Raw genomic sequence first — 16043 nt, forward strand, 5'->3', positions numbered from 1 at the left:
GTGAAAGAAGTTAGATAAAGAAAAATAATGCATAATCTCACTTATATGTGGAATCTAAAAAATGCGAACTCACAGAAACAGAGAACACATTGGTGGTTGGCAGAGCTGAGCATGTCTCAAGCTGCAGCTTTCTTCATCCACCAAATCCTGCCCATTTTCCATCTTTCAAACTTTCTGATATACTTATGGGACTTTTTCATCCTTTCCCTCACTAATTGTGATTTGTTCTTTTTTAAAGTACATTTTATATCATTTCATGTAATCTGGGATAAAAAGGAAGATAGAAAATGTGCTCAGCTGATTGCCTTGATCCAATTTCTGGAAACATGGCATGAGATTAAAATAGTTACTGTAGGTCACCACCCATGCATACCCCAACTGTAAAGAACCAGGATCTGGTAGACATCTTTCCTCTGAAGTGCACACAAGGGACACTAAGCTGGGTTGCACGGGGAGAACTCCACTTTTTATAAGCAAAATCTGTTCTGATTTGTTGGCATGCATGACATAACCAGGTACGTATTTGGAATACCATCCCTGAAATATAATAATATAATTCACAAATAATGACTAAAATGTCTCTTCAAGTTGATGGATAGCAGGAATTTACTTTGGGTATTAAGTGCCACCAAAGAAGAGAAAAGAGATAGAACCCAGCTTCTTATTCCCGAAGTCCATCCCCAAGTACTTATAAGACCTTCTGCATCAGCATATTCTCAGCACCTGGAATAGTGCCTGGCGCACGGTAGGGACTTCAAAAACACCACTGAATAAATATATACATATTGAATAAATGTTTTGTCTCTATTTCCTTACTTGTAAAATGTTAGATCAAACCCATAATCACTTTGAAATTAGAGATCTTACAATTCAATTTCTAATTCAATAAATAGACTCTTCATTTAAATTATGATATTAGTAAATGTACCAAGCAAAATGATAGCCTAGGGGCTGGCCCAGTGGCGCAGCAGTTAAGTGTGCACATTCTGATTTGTTGGCCCGGGGTTTGCCAGTTCGGATCCCGGGTGCGGACATGGCACCACTTGGCAAGCCATGCTGTGGTAGGCGTCCCACATATAAAGTAGAGGAAGATGGGCACGGATGTTAGCTTAGGGCCAGTCTTCCTCAGCAAAAAGAGGAGGATTGGTGGCAGATGTTAGCTCAGGGCTAATCTTCCTCAAAAAAAATTAAAAAATGATAGCCTATTATATCCAGATATTCCTTCAGGCTACTCCATAATAAATTCTCTTCTAAAGACAAATCACCAATAATAAAGAAGACAACAGAAACTTATTTTAAATTATTTTATTTTTCATAATTTTCTAACACATGGTGTTAGAAAAATGAATCTTGGCACCATGACTTAGACCTTTTTTTCAAGTTTAACCTTTAAGTTAAAAACAGTAGCTACAATAAGGATATTTAAACCTTACTCAGAGAAATGGTGAAAACTCAAGTCACAAATTTTTTTGTGTTGGGGAATATTTTAAAGTGGAATAAAGGGAAGGTACTGAAAAGAGTAAGAAGGATAGAATGGAGATTATGCTGGGAAGACAAAAAGGGAAGACTCTCCCTAAAGAGAATATGGAGAGAGACAAAGGGCAAAAGGAAGAAGAAAGGCTCATCAACTTTATTTTCCTGATATAAAATTCAAGTACTTAAAAAATTTTTTTAAAAAATCATAAAATGCTGCTACTAATCTCAATGAAATTTTCTTTTTCCTCATTATTTTCTAGAATTAAAAAAAAAAAACAACCTGTTTTGACTGAAGGACACTTGATCTTAAGTCAATACTTGATGTACTTTAACAAACGGAACGGCTTGAAAGCTTCCCTAAATCTAATATCTCCCTAACATAATCCGCCTTGGAAAAGTCTTCTGAAGGAACAGAGGGCTTGATCTCGAACACAAATGCAAAAAATATCTGTTGCACAATCTAAACAAAAACGTTTCCAACTCGATCTGGGCCTCAGTCATGCTTTGTACTAAGTTTCTTGAGGAAAAGCACTGTGTAATATTGATCTTTGTATTCCTTCAATAACTACTGTAAAAAGTACCTGCGTAGGAGGTCAAAAAAGTACTTACACCATTAGTTGCATACAAATTCAGTTAGAACCCCAGTTTTCCAATGTTTCAAAAATTGCCAATTTTCATTTATATTCATTTTGTCTACAAGTTGATAAATAAAATTCTTCCCAGGCTTTTAATAAGAAAATACTATTAGTCTCATTCATCACTTGTACATTTGTACCTGAATATTTTATCAACTGAAACACAAATTCAGAAAATTGTCATTATTTTCAGAGACATTAAGGCACAGAAATAAATATTTGCTTTTACTTTTTTTTCTTTCTCCTCTTCAATCTGTGTTTTAAGGCTCAGAGCAGACATTAAGAAATATCAAAGAATTTTTTGTAGGAAGTTTTTCAAATGTTTGGCCCAACGTGAAGCTGTTCTGTTGCAGTTATTTAAATACTCCTCTCAACTTCTCAAGCACATCTTTCAAAGACACGTTCATGCCAGTCATCCACTCCAAAAGAAAATTCAATCCAATGAGCAGTAAATAACTTAGGGATCTATAAATGACACTGCGATGTATCTTGTTCCATTTTTGACAGGAAGCCCTTCATGCAGATGCGTGAGTCTCCCTGGATGCATGAAACTCCAGCCTTTCCGCGGCGATTCGATAGAGCAATTGTACCTTAGAAATTTGCATCCACCTCCCTAAAAGAGACAGAGCAAATAAATGTATCAGTTCATTCTGTTTAATTCTTTATCAGTGGCAAAACTCAAATTACGCCATGTAAGTAGAATCTAAAAAAAATAAGGCAAAGGCTTTTTCATAATGACTTATTTCTTGTGAAAAATATAAAAGGTAAAAGCCATAATTACCTGAAAATCTTCTCCCACATTATTGAGCGCGATGTTGATGGTAAACGTAGACGCATCGTGATGAGGGCGGAGAGAGCGCTGTCTATCAGGGGAATATTTCACCACGAAATTCAATAACGCAAACCCCTAAAAAAGCAAAGCAAACCAATGGATTTGCTTATCAATAAAAACATAAAACTGCCCATTTGTGTAAACCTGGTAGGCGGTAGGCAGGGGCATGGAGGATAACTACCTTCGTATAATAGCCTGCAAAGACCTTCAGTGTAACGGGTGCAATAAACTCCCGGATAAAATGGAGCCATACATTCTCCAGATCAATTTGCTTCATGTGGATATCATCAGTTGGGACATTTTCATAACCGCCAGATATACGGCTATCCTAGAAACAACAGTAATGACATCATAAAAGTGTGGTCCACGTGCAATTCACATTTATATTATCTTGGAATTTTTTTCAACCACAAGATCATAATAGACAATAAAAATAACAGTTGTTCAATTATGGTGTACCATCTGCTTTAATTGCAAAACTATCAAAATCACTTAGACAACATGGCTTTGCAAATGTATCAATGATGAAGCAAAGCATTGCCAAGTCAGTAGACTCCTTTCCTACTTATTTAATGTATATGGGAGCTCGGACTATAAAGTAAATAAAATGGATTTCCAAAGCCCTCTTGTGACCCCTGAAAAGTGAGTTTTTTACCGTGACCCTTCAAGCAGCCTTAGCTGTTTAATGGGCATAGATTCAGCGTATGTGCCCTTGGACGAACTACCACTGAACACAAGCTTTCCTTGCTCTGCTCCTCACTTCTACTTTCTGGCACCCAAAGTCCTTTCATGCCTGCGTGTCACTACCCTGCCTGCAACATGCTGATTTCACATTCTTCCTTGTACTTTGAACTTCTGTCTCCCTGATCAGCCAACTAGCTTGGCTATGTAATTGAGCAGAGGCAGTAATATTCCACAGTATTCCATGTAAATTCTTTGGTATTGTTAAGGAGCTGGCATCTGTGAGTTCTCAGAGGAAAAGAAACAGTTTGAACCACAGACAGTAATACTTCCTGCCAAGTCTTTGGCACTAAATGTAAACACAAAATCGAATTACACGGAAGGCATTCAAACATTTCTCCTTCTTAGGTTTACACAAAAAACTGCTTCGGCGGTCAACCAGATAAGCTCTGTCTTAGTATTTTCACTATAACTCACTGTGAAAATGCAGAGAATAAAACTGGCCTTGGAGAAGGACAATCTCACACAGTAAAGACAGGTATTACCTTACCATTTCCAGCCCAGGGACACTGACCCTTAGGGACCATCCAGTGAAATTACACACACAAATGAGAAACTGAGGCCCAGAGAGATTAAATGTTAAAAAATTAGTGGTAGAATTAGACTAAAAACAGAGTTCTCCTGGCAGCCTTGGCTAGCCCATTCATTTAGGTCTAGGACTCAGACATGAATGACAAAAAGGACAAATCACCTCTCATTTCTCTAAATATTTACCCCTCCTCCCACCCCACATACACATTTCAGTTGTGTGAAATTCAACTTACATGATGTTTCCCCCCAGACCACTGGCCATAATGTTCCATTTCTTCCACCAGTTCGTCACAGGCTTTTTCAGAAAATATGGGAAACCAAAAGACATCTGGACAAGGCTATAAAACATGGCATCACCATTAAGAGAGCAATATTTTGTGTCTTTTAACTAATAAATGATATTTCAAAAATAATAGGACACAATATTCAATATTCATCTCACTTCCGGATGTCTATTTAAGAAGTTTGCCCAAAATTATTGACATGATTGTCTATAGACAATACTAGTTTCGGGGGTTCTCTTTTTAATGCTTTCTAAGACTTTATTTTGCATTTTAACATCTGTGAGATCAAGATGTGTCTTAGAGTCCTAGTTGGCCAGGCAGCCGTTGTGCTGTGGTCATAATCCACACTGTGTGCATACTCAGACAAACTTTCCTTCTGCCCTCACTGTGTGTGTGCACACATGCACGTAGTTGGTGGTGCACTTGTAGAGTTAACTTGCCCTTGGAAATGTCTTTTAAAATGACTTACATTATGATTTGTCATTGAAATGAAAAGTTACTATGTATACAGAGCCCCAGGACTATGATGCTTTAAGTCTAAAATAGCTCTTTTGGTACACATAAAATAAAAAATTCTAAATGACTACAAAACATTAAGTCATAGTCTAATTGGCAGTATCTTTTTTTTTCTTTCTCACAGTATACAAAACAATGGAGCATCGCAGGATCAAAGATGCCTTATATTCTCTGAAATAAGGTATTAGCAATAGTTTGGAACACTAATCTAAAATAGAGTTCATTTTTTAAAACACCTGAGGAGAGACTCTTGGAGTCCAATTTCTTTCAAAGATAAACTTTCTTTGGAAGAGGCCTACACCAAAGATCTGCCAAAGGTCCCCTTTTTTTAGTGGTTTGAGAAAGCTATAACATTTGGGAAGCTGATTTAAAAAAGGCTGATATTAAAATTATTGTTAATCTCCATGTTCTACATTTTTACAACTATATGACCCTTAAGGCTGCAAAACTGGTAATTAAGTCACATGAATTTTACCTAAAGGACAGTTTCTTCACTTTCACAACATCCTCCGCTACAGCAATACTGCATTAACAATATTCCCTTCTGGAAATGTAGCAAAAATGCTCTACATATCATAGTAATTCTTAATACAAACCTGCTCAACTATATTTTCAGTGAAAATCTTTGAATAATCACGGTTTATATATTTTTCCTTCCAGTCCTACCAAAAAAAAAGCAATTGCACAGATTAAAGCAAATACCTTTTTATAAGTACTTTAGTAGAAAATATAAAATACATGCATTTTAGAAATTGCTCAAATTATAAACGACTGTGTAGTGGACAAAACAGGAATTTTCAGAAACCACAGTTTACATTTTTAATCTTTGCCTTGTTCTGTGTATGCTCACATATTTCTATGAAACACAAAATTTTTATTCATAAAGTTTTATACCTCAGGATTTTAAAACTTGAGTAATGGTATAGTGATTAGATTTGTATTCTATATTCTATGCATATACGCAGGGGTAGGCAAATACATGGGTGTTTAAAAGTAAAAGATGATAAAATTCTACCAAAAAGTATTACTGAATATCAGCAAATTAATCTCCTAGGGTCTTACTTATACTTTTATAATGAATTACATTAAAATAACAAATTTTGTTAACGTATTTAAAATCTGCCTTCACTTCAGTTTTTAACATGTATCAAAGAATGAATACGGGGTTAATAAAACTTTCACTTCTTTTAGTTACTGGAATTAAGGTATAGACCATATACTGAAAAACAGCTCTTCCTCATGCTAATTCATGAACCCGAATCTTCTCTTTGACCAATCTCTGACACACAAACCACACAATTAGGATATCTCACTTTTTGTCAACATCAGCAAAGGAATCCTTTGCCTGGGTCAAGTGTTTTACTTCAAAACCCAATATTTAGGGACTAAATTAAATCACTTCAAATTAAAATATAAGGTGATTCAGTATCCAAAAAGATCTCTTCTTAAATGCATTTAGACTGTTGAACAAAATTCTTAATTTTCTCTTTACAAAGTACAGATATAGGGAGCCAGCATGGAAGAATTGAGATATGGACTCAAGATAATTCCAATCAAAGTATGTTTCAAAAAACATCTGTCCGAAATGTACTTTTTGAGGACAAATTTCAGGGGAGCCCTGATAACACATATGCCATTCTCAGTTTTGCATATCCCTGCTTATACACAGCTCAGACATTTTCGATATGGAAGAACCAAAGCTATCTTCAAATTCTCTAATAAATTCCATTTACACATAGTATATAATTATAAGGATCAAATTAGTGTATTTTATCATTATTCCCTCTAATATTGATTAGCTTTCTGATTCCAAAATATGAGAAAAAATTAGAAGCAAATAATCATCCATAACATTTCAGCATCTTTCTCTAAGTATTTTTTCCTATGCACCATTATTGATTTTTTGAAGTTAAAGAAAAAGGCCCCTAAGAACTTAAATTTGGGTATTAATACTATCTTTTCATTTTAGACCACCTTTCCTGTATCATTGAGCACACTGTGACTTTACTAATTTCTGAGGAGTTCTGATAATGGGATAATCATTAAATATTCTCCTTTGGGTATCCTTCATGTGTCATATTGATCAGGCTAATTTACCAATGAACAAAGCAAAGCCACAGAAAGAAAAGTAGTTCCTACTTACTTCTGATATTTTCATTGCATCCTCTCCAAAGATTTGAATTCTTACACAAATGTCTACAGTTCAGGATATAATTTGGGACATTTTTTCAGGAAGCTAATATTACACAAGAAATCAAATAATTCTATCACTCAAAATACCAAGAGACTCAGTGCCAAAGTAAAATACGTAATGCCACCCTCATCATTAAAAAAACGCCTCTTTTCAGTTCCTATGAAAGATGAAGATATACAGCTAAAATGGAACAGAAGTACTTTTAAAATATAAAAATGTCAAAAAGTATTCTTTTTCTATTCAACAAGTATTCTGAGACCATTACATTTACTACTCTCAGATGTCAGCTACTCTTACAAAATAAAACGCAATTCTGGGCAGGTGGACTGAGATTCTGTAATTTAAAACATTTACTATTGACAAGGGGAAAACCATAAACAGCAATATCACAGAGATGATTATTCAAGAGAGCATTTCCCCTTGAATAAATGTGCTAACTTGACCAGAGAAAACAGGTCTCAGTAAGATAAAAAAGAGTTAAATCTTGTATGATTCAAATGTTTAAGAAAAGAAATAATTTTTTTAGATTTTAAAAGGAAATAGTTTCCTCAACCTAAAACTTTCTTTATATGCTAAATCTCTGCAATTTTCTCTGGCTATATTTAGTGTACATTCACAGAATTGTTATAAAAAATAAACGAAATGACAAAATAAAATGCATTTTCCTAAACTAACTTCTTGAATTTTCTTCCTGAAAATAAGAATGTAATATTGCTATAAGTTAAAATATTAAAAATGTAAACATTTTTTCTGAAATTGTGATTAAAAATTTGATGGTGCTTTTGATATATAAAATAGAAACACTGGGAGAGATCAAAGAAATTGATAATTCCCTTCCCCAAATCTAACATATGTCTTAATAAAAAAAAGTTCTTGGTGAAGTTTACATCTACTCTACAGGTCATGAAGTATAATTAGTTATATATCTTTTTTAAAAAGATATAATTAAAAAAATTTAAAGCCTCTTACCACATTTTCACATTATTAATCCAATTGATTTACATCCATTTAGAGTTATAGGAAAATAAGCAATAAATGAAGTTGAGTATGAAATACATACCACAGGATTTTCAAAAATCTGCCAGAGGTCATTGTTATAATGGGAAGTATTGTAATTAGCAGTTGATAATAGTCTTCCAAATTCGTGTCTATTAGAAATGTACATAAACACACCCTATATGCCAAAAAAATAATAGTATTAACAATCTTAGAAGAAAGTACAAGAAAATATATTTAACTATAGGAAAAATACATAGGAGATATTAATTTCAACTTTTATATTTCATTCATGAACATGCATTTTTATTTTTCATATAAAACATGCATGATGTACAATGAAAGAAATAAAATTGCAATTATGACTTCAGACACCACACAAAACTAATTGATAGCACTGACACTCAACTGAAGAAAAGAAGAGGAAGAATGGACTGTTTTTGTCCCTTTCTCATTGATCCTAGATGTAGACATCGGGGAAAAAACTCCTGTTTGAAAGCAGAAATATTTTTGAGACACCAAAGTGCAATGAATTGTACCTCTTTTGGCTTCTTTCCCTTTCAAAGAAGACATCACATTTTTAAGCAAGAATTCAAATGTCAGTATTATTTCATCAGTCTGTTTTATACTTTTATTGTCTTGATGTTTAAAAACTGAACACACAAATTATTCGTGCATTATAAGGCGGCTAATCAGTCTCACATCCTTGCCCCAAACCAAATAAATGTGGCAAACGCCCCTAAAGTAAGCTTGTTTCTTTTTGTACCTGTTTTAATGGTAAAAGGGTTAGTTATTAATAAAAAAAAAATTAATGAAGAGTACCCAAATCTCATTTTAATCAAGATGTACGTTATGCTTACTTCTACCTCTTCTCTCCCTTAAAAAAACACAAACTAGAGAAAGGCCTTTGGGTTTAACTTTCTCATCTGTCAATCATAAAATGTCAATCAGCCCAAAGAACTAAGAGTTGACGATCACACAATGCCCACCCCCAACACACAAACAGACAAGCATATATACAGATTAAGAACCAACGGCTACCAACATTTTACCCAGCTAAATGGAAAGAAGACTCTTAAAGAAACTTTACTGTTAGGCAATATACCATATCTAGTATTAATTAAATAAATAAAAATAAATAAAAATAACACCTTTGGGGGGCTGAGCATTTGGAATGTTTCCGGAGTAGGGGAGTCTTTTTCCCTTTGTAAAGTCTAAAATGAAGAGAAGCATTGGGTAAGTTGACCTGCACACCCACTCTCTCAGGTATTCTTAGGTAAATCAAAACAGCAGCCCTTGATCAAAAGCTGACATTGTGAAATGTCCTTCATAGACAACATGCAGGACAAGCAAAGCTTAGAGCGCACAGAAAGAAACATCTCCAGCCCTTTCTTTGTTTTGGGTCAAACATAAATCCAAGCTCATTCCTTAGTAGAACTTTCATTAGACACAAAATTAAGACAAAGGAAAAAAAATGTGTAAGAGAGGCCATTCCAGGATGCGCTGTTGAGTCAAATTAGCCAAACATGAGCACAAAAAACAGTCACAGGTACTGAGGATATTCAATGTAACAGTGCACACAGGTTTGTAGGAAAAACAAATATATTCAAACAACACATGCCTTATTAAACTAAGAAAAAATACTTGCCAACTTTTCTGATTTTTCCCCAAATCACATTTGCTTATTTAAATTTGAATAAAATAGCCCAATCATTTCTAAAACACAAAACCATATAAATACATTTTAAAACATATTTATACATTTTGAAAAACATTTTCTACAGTCACTTTAGTTTTATAATGAAAATATATTTGTAGAATAGCAATGTATCATTAATTTTTCATATAGATTAAATATACTAATATATCAACCCTTCTTCAGTTTAGTGGTAAAGAACCAGCTTTTTAAGAGTGTGGAGTTAATAATGATAGAGAAAATATGGATCTTGATTTCAGAACAAAAGTATGTTCTTCTTAAATGTGTAAATGATCACTTCACCTGGGGTTTATCTAACTAATTTTAATCAGGTCAAGTTTTCAGTATAGAATTTCAAATGGGAGTAAAGATGAATTCTTAAAAATACAAAACTGATTTCTAACAAATCTATGTTTATTATTGAAATCTTACTATTGCTTATGAGTTAGCCTAAGCACCAAACCTAACATTTTTCTAATTGTTTCCACAGATAAATGTTCACAAATTATTCTCCATAAGTGTTCCCAATTTATCAATGCAGAATCAAAAAAATTGGCTAGTACTTAAAAATTAGAAAGAAAAAGGGCATCAAAACACAATAACATATCAACTGGGAAAGCAAGCCATCTTATAAGAACATTCAAGCAAGCCGTCATCCTATACCCTACCATTTCTCTAGCATTTCGGCAAAGCGCCATGTCAGGATCCAATTTGTCACGAACAAAATAGTTCCTTTCATTCATCTCTGATCGGAGTGTCTTTCCTTTAATTAAGTACACGTTAGCCATGTATGGGACATTCCATATCCCTCTGAAAGTAAAGAGAAGATATTCCAAAATACCACAAATACAAAATATTTTAAGGTTATTTTTATCTTTTTAAAATAAATGTTTTATGTTTTAAAATTTTGCATATATAACTTATTGAATCAAATTACACACAAATCCAACCACATTTACTCATATTTGACGTAAATATACATATACATATGAGATTACTTGGTACATACTACGTTTTTCTGAGATTAAATCACAATCTCCCTAGATAAACTTCATTTCAGGGTTGATATCTGTTTGGCATTTTGGCTGTCATCCTCACTTAGTTGTTACAGAGTATAATATTTTGTTGTACAGAAGGTGGTTCCATTTAAGATGAAGCAGTCTGATACCAAAACAATCACATACAATCGGTAGTGTGCTAGAGCCAGCTCACACTGGCTCCCCAGAGCTGACGTTGGTTTCACTTCCCCAGTCTACACCCAGAGTCTTCACATCAGAAGCCTGAAATCAGCCACGATAAAAGTATTTACACTGCGGAAACTGGCAAACACTGTAGCTGTTATATGTGAAGTGTATTCTTGTATAAACTAGGTCAAAAACCTCCACCTGATCCTTTTCCTTACACTTCAGACAACAATGACAGCGCCTAAAGCAACTGAAATGAAACATGAATTCTCTATTCTACTCTGTGAACCCTTATTTCTGCTCTACCCACAGAGACTATCAGGCATATGGCCCACACAAATCATCCCAGAAACAATTAAAGGACTTTAAAACAACAGAATACGATCTTCATAACATTTTCTCAGCTATCATGCTTCTTAATTGCACCTAAGAGAAAGCCTTTATCATATTTACATCATTCAAATTTACTAATACTATTTTCACAAGCAAATCATCATTTTCCTTCTGAACTGTTCAACAAGAAGTGTGTGGGGTTTTTTCTAAGTTTAAGGGCACATATTTTTAGTCATGAAAGAATGTTTTCCTTTTTCACTTGGGCTGATATATCTGAGAAATTAGGTAAACGACTTAACATCTGATTCACTCAGCTCCATCATCTGATGAAAAAAAGAATGACATTCTTCCCTAACACTACTTTAGCAAAAAAACCCTATTTTTTAAACTAAAAAGTAATCACAATTGAAATATCAACTGTTGTCTCTGAAAAAAACTATCAGTCATATACACACTTTGTAGCAAGTAAATTATTTTCAAGCTCTGGAAATGGAAATCAGATACTGGTGAAGAAATTGATCTTTAAAGCAGAATATTAGCTATTTCAAAAAGAAACCTCTTACAACAGGAAATGTTGGAAGGTTTGAGTTGTTAGTGTTGTTTTTATTTGCTCATTTATGAATTTTAAAAGTGATCAAAACAGCCTTCATCCTGGCCAATAAAGAAATTAACTAAACTAAATTCCCTTTCCAAACTTTTGACTAAAGAATATTACTCTTCTAACCATAAGATGGCTACTTATAGTAACCATATATTGTCTCTTAGTATTTCCCACCACAGTGAGTTCGTTCCTTTGAAGATTTAGAACTTTAAAAATAATTTTTAATATTAATTTTACACTAGTATTTCAGGATCCCAAGTGGTTGTTAGGTTTTCAAATTTCCACTAAACAGAAAGAAAAGAGATAATAGGAAAACAACTTAAGTGATACTAACAAGACCATGTCTTTAGATTATGGTATTTTCCATTAAAAGATTAAATCAAGCAACTTACACTCTGTTTCCTTGAACAATATCCACGTAATCTTCAGATCGAGCGTAGTACCCATCAGGACTCAATGCTCCCCAGAAGTTGGACCACAGCTTTCCATGACGAGTTACAAGAGGAGCAATAATCTTCCTAAAGAGAGAGAGAAAACCAAATCCTGGTAATTATTTATTTTTAAATTACCACAGAATTATGTGTTTTGATCTTAGCATGACATATAAAACATATTTAACACACATGTAGTTAGTCTGAAAACCTAAGAGTAAAAAAAAATAAAAAGAGGAATTTCTTCCTAACGTTTTCTCTTAAGTAAGTACACTGATTTTCAATGATGTTCCTTAAAAAAAGTAACAAAAAGAAAACGTAACTGAAAATGCTACTGAAAGTATAAAAATAACTTGTAAAAGTACCTTACTTATAGCCAAGAGTGAAACTACCTTAATTCTTTAATTATTTTAAGTCTTTCAGAAATTACACTAAAGGAAATCAAATATTTTCATTGTCATTGGGAAGACATAATAATCCCGGGTACAGTAAAGCATCCCATAAATATTTGCTGAATAAAAAAATGAATCAAGATGGGCTGACATATTTGTAAATAGGCCAGTTTTCTTATGGTTAAGTCTTGAATTACTTTAAAGTATGTTTCCTTTTTTTTTTTTTTAACAACTTTTAAAACTGGTGTGCTAGCCCTGGCAACACTGAGTATTTTTCTGGTCCTTTAACTATTGTAGAAAAACAAAATCTGAGGTTCCTCTAGAACTACTTTTAAAATGAAGTGAACTGCAGTGGTGTCACACAATTTTTAAGAAAAGCTCACACAACTCCACAACTCCTCCAAGAGGAAGTCTATGGATGAACTATTCTCCACAAAAAGACTACTTCGTGGGCCAGCCCCAGTGGCCTAGTGGTTAAGTTTGGTGTCCTCCACTTTGACAGTGGCCTGGGTTCATTTCCTGGGTGTGCACCTACATCACTCGTCTGTGAGCGGCCATTCTGTGGCGGTAGCTCACATAAAACAAGAAAAAAAAGAGGAAGATTGGCAACGGATGTTAGCTCAGGGCCAGTCTTCCTCATCAAAAAGAGGAGGACTGGAGGCGGATGTTAGCTCAGGGCTAATCTTCCTCAAAAACAACAAAAAAACACAATCATATTATATATAGGGTGGGTTAATAGGGCATAATAGAGTTCTCATAGATTTTACTCAGCAAAATAAAAACTGTAATTCTAACAGTTCGCTGTTAACCATTCTATCTGTTACGCAAAATAACTGTGTTAATATATGTAAACATACTTAGAAGAATACCTGGCACTTAAAAAGCACTTGTTACAGGTGGGCTCTAAGTAGTATTAATAATGTTATTATCAGTAGTAGCAGTATCAACAAGTGAAGATTAGTATTGTTATAAGCTGGTATAGGCACTGTCTTTTTCCCATTCCAACTCAGTTAACTGAAAACAGATACTGCCCAGAGATAATCAGTTCAGTATTAAATAAAACCACAGATCTGGCTGTGGAATAATTTGTACCTCTGATACTTCTTTCAAATTCTAAGAACTACAACTCTGTTTGCAATAACCTTTTAGGTCAGAAGTTTTATGAAACTTTACTTTAAAATTATCTACAGAGAAAAATGCAGTTCCAAATTTTATTAGTATCAGATATATCATGATTTCATGTAACGTTAAACAGAAAAGTAGGCCCAACAAACATTGCATTTGTGATTGTAACTAATATTAAATAATTCTAATTTTCATGAGGTTCTTTCTATTTGACTCCTTTAAAAGAAAACTAATTAACTAGAACTGAAAGTTAATAAGGTGTAGAAAATAACTAGGTGTGGGTCTCCTCAATTTGTTAAACATAGATAAGTAATTATAGTGTGTCCATGTAGATGCAGAAAATGATTATCATTTTAAAAATAAATCAACACTGAATTTTATACAGTACCTGTTTTGTTCAATCAAAATTTTTAAAGTCCTTGGATTTGTCAAAACAACATCTGCGTCCACACTGAAGTAATAGTCACAGTTTTTATCCTGACGGCAAAAATCCCTGACATGGAAAAAGAAATAAGAATTAGATAAAATGAATATTTTCTGGTTGAAAAATGATAACATAAAGCTTATATGTAAAACAAGGTTTCTCTAACATACTTTTCTAATCAAAATAGTAAGATAAACAAAAAGATAAATATTGTCTTAAATTTCAAAACGGTCAATTTATCAACACAGATGTTCACAGACACACCAACGCTGGAATCACACACACACACACAGGGCAAAATCTCGTAGATATTCAACAACTCAGTTGTAAGGGAATCTTGGAGATACAAGTGTGTAATTCTTCAGGTATTAAGACTTTTTACACTTGATTTGCACAGGACTCGTTCTGAGATAGTTGCTCCCCTGCCTCCTAGGGGACACGGGCTGTGCTGCAGGCTGTTCGTGGTAGAGCCTGTCACGTCAGCGTCAGGAACATCAAGCAATGAACCACTCGTGACCCATGAAACGCCCCCAGGAACCATGGCCTCCATGTTGGGGCTTCTCTCTCTCTGAGCTCCCCTCCCTCACTGCTGGTCCCAGTTATCACTTTCTGCTTTTGCCAGCGTGTATCTGCATACCACACTTGTTTCTCAGCAACTGTCAAACAGGAGACTAGGCAGGACAGCTTGTTAAAATTGTGCAAAAAATTAGAGAAAAATGAGTTCTGAACGTGGACCCAAGGGATTCTCCAGTGAATAAGTTATGGTACCATTAGTAGTAACATCTGTTTGGTTTTTCCAAGGCCTGTCTTCCTGCCCATCCCTTCACCTCCCACACCAGGCAGTATCCGTCACTCTGGGCCCTGCGCTTCCACAGTGTGAGATAAGCACATCTCCTGACGAGAAGTCCCCATGACTTATCAACCTTTTATCAGCAGCTCTTAACCCACTGCCTGCCATATACAATTAACATTCACCAAATAAATGCTGGTTTTTACTATTACCAGAGTTGTACAGTAATCTGTCTGAAGTATTAAAAGGGCTAAACAAAGGACCTAAAACATTTCTTCTGAGTGTTACATTATTATCTAGATCAGTAGGTAACTAGAAAGCAGGAATACCTTTTGTTCCCCACAGCCTGAAACACACATTTTTACTACACACAACCTTCAGATAGTAAACATTTAAATCACTGCTACATCATCATACTATTCATTTGTCAGAGTACTTTTTCTTTAATCTTGATCTGAAGTTCACTAATAGTTTGATTAAATCTGTTGACTCTTAGTCATTAAAAGAAAAACGTAAATAGATTCCATGGCCCTTTACATGAAAATATACACAAACATAGACATAGTCTAACAGTAGAGGCGCTCTTGCACATGCACACAGAAACACACACACACACTTTTGAGACATCTAAGTTTAGGGTACTAATTTTAAAGAAAAGTTTTTTTTTTTAAAGTTTGTTTAGTAGAAATTGTTCAATTTAAATTTATTAAAACATACATTCCCATGTTTCTGGCTTCAGCTTGACTCAGATTTTCTTCTGGCCCTACTATTTTTATAGTACTGATTTCATGTTTAGCTTTATCAAAAAATATCTTGATGTCCTTTTCATGATAAACTTCCTGTAACATATTTAAACAATAGA

General features: G+C 34.2%; 1 protein-coding gene across 2 annotated transcripts in view; it reads right to left on the bottom strand.

The window, feature by feature from the left end:
• Positions 1-1290: 1290 nt before the first annotated feature.
• The window catches only part of PLOD2 (procollagen-lysine,2-oxoglutarate 5-dioxygenase 2), an 87528-nt gene continuing 72775 nt past the window's right edge, over positions 1291-16043 (bottom strand). Inside the window, exons 10-20 of one of the 2 annotated variants that reach the window (XM_046677124.1) lie at positions 15899-16020; positions 14356-14460; positions 12412-12537; positions 10570-10711; positions 9357-9419; positions 8270-8383; positions 5612-5677; positions 4449-4553; positions 3125-3271; positions 2893-3018; positions 1291-2724 (exon numbers count right to left, since the gene is read on the bottom strand). In XM_046677124.1, the coding sequence (XP_046533080.1) occupies positions 2569-2724; positions 2893-3018; positions 3125-3271; positions 4449-4553; positions 5612-5677; positions 8270-8383; positions 9357-9419; positions 10570-10711; positions 12412-12537; positions 14356-14460; positions 15899-16020 (1272 nt within the window). In that variant the 3' untranslated portion in view covers positions 1291-2568. The remainder of the gene's footprint in view (positions 2725-2892; positions 3019-3124; positions 3272-4448; positions 4554-5611; positions 5678-8269; positions 8384-9356; positions 9420-10569; positions 10712-12411; positions 12538-14355; positions 14461-15898; positions 16021-16043) is intronic. The other variant, XM_046677132.1, reaches the window with a different exon arrangement.

The sequence above is a fragment of the Equus quagga genome, chromosome 1 (assembly GCF_021613505.1).
Source record: "Equus quagga isolate Etosha38 chromosome 1, UCLA_HA_Equagga_1.0, whole genome shotgun sequence".
In the NCBI taxonomy this organism is placed as follows: Eukaryota; Metazoa; Chordata; class Mammalia; order Perissodactyla; family Equidae; genus Equus; species Equus quagga.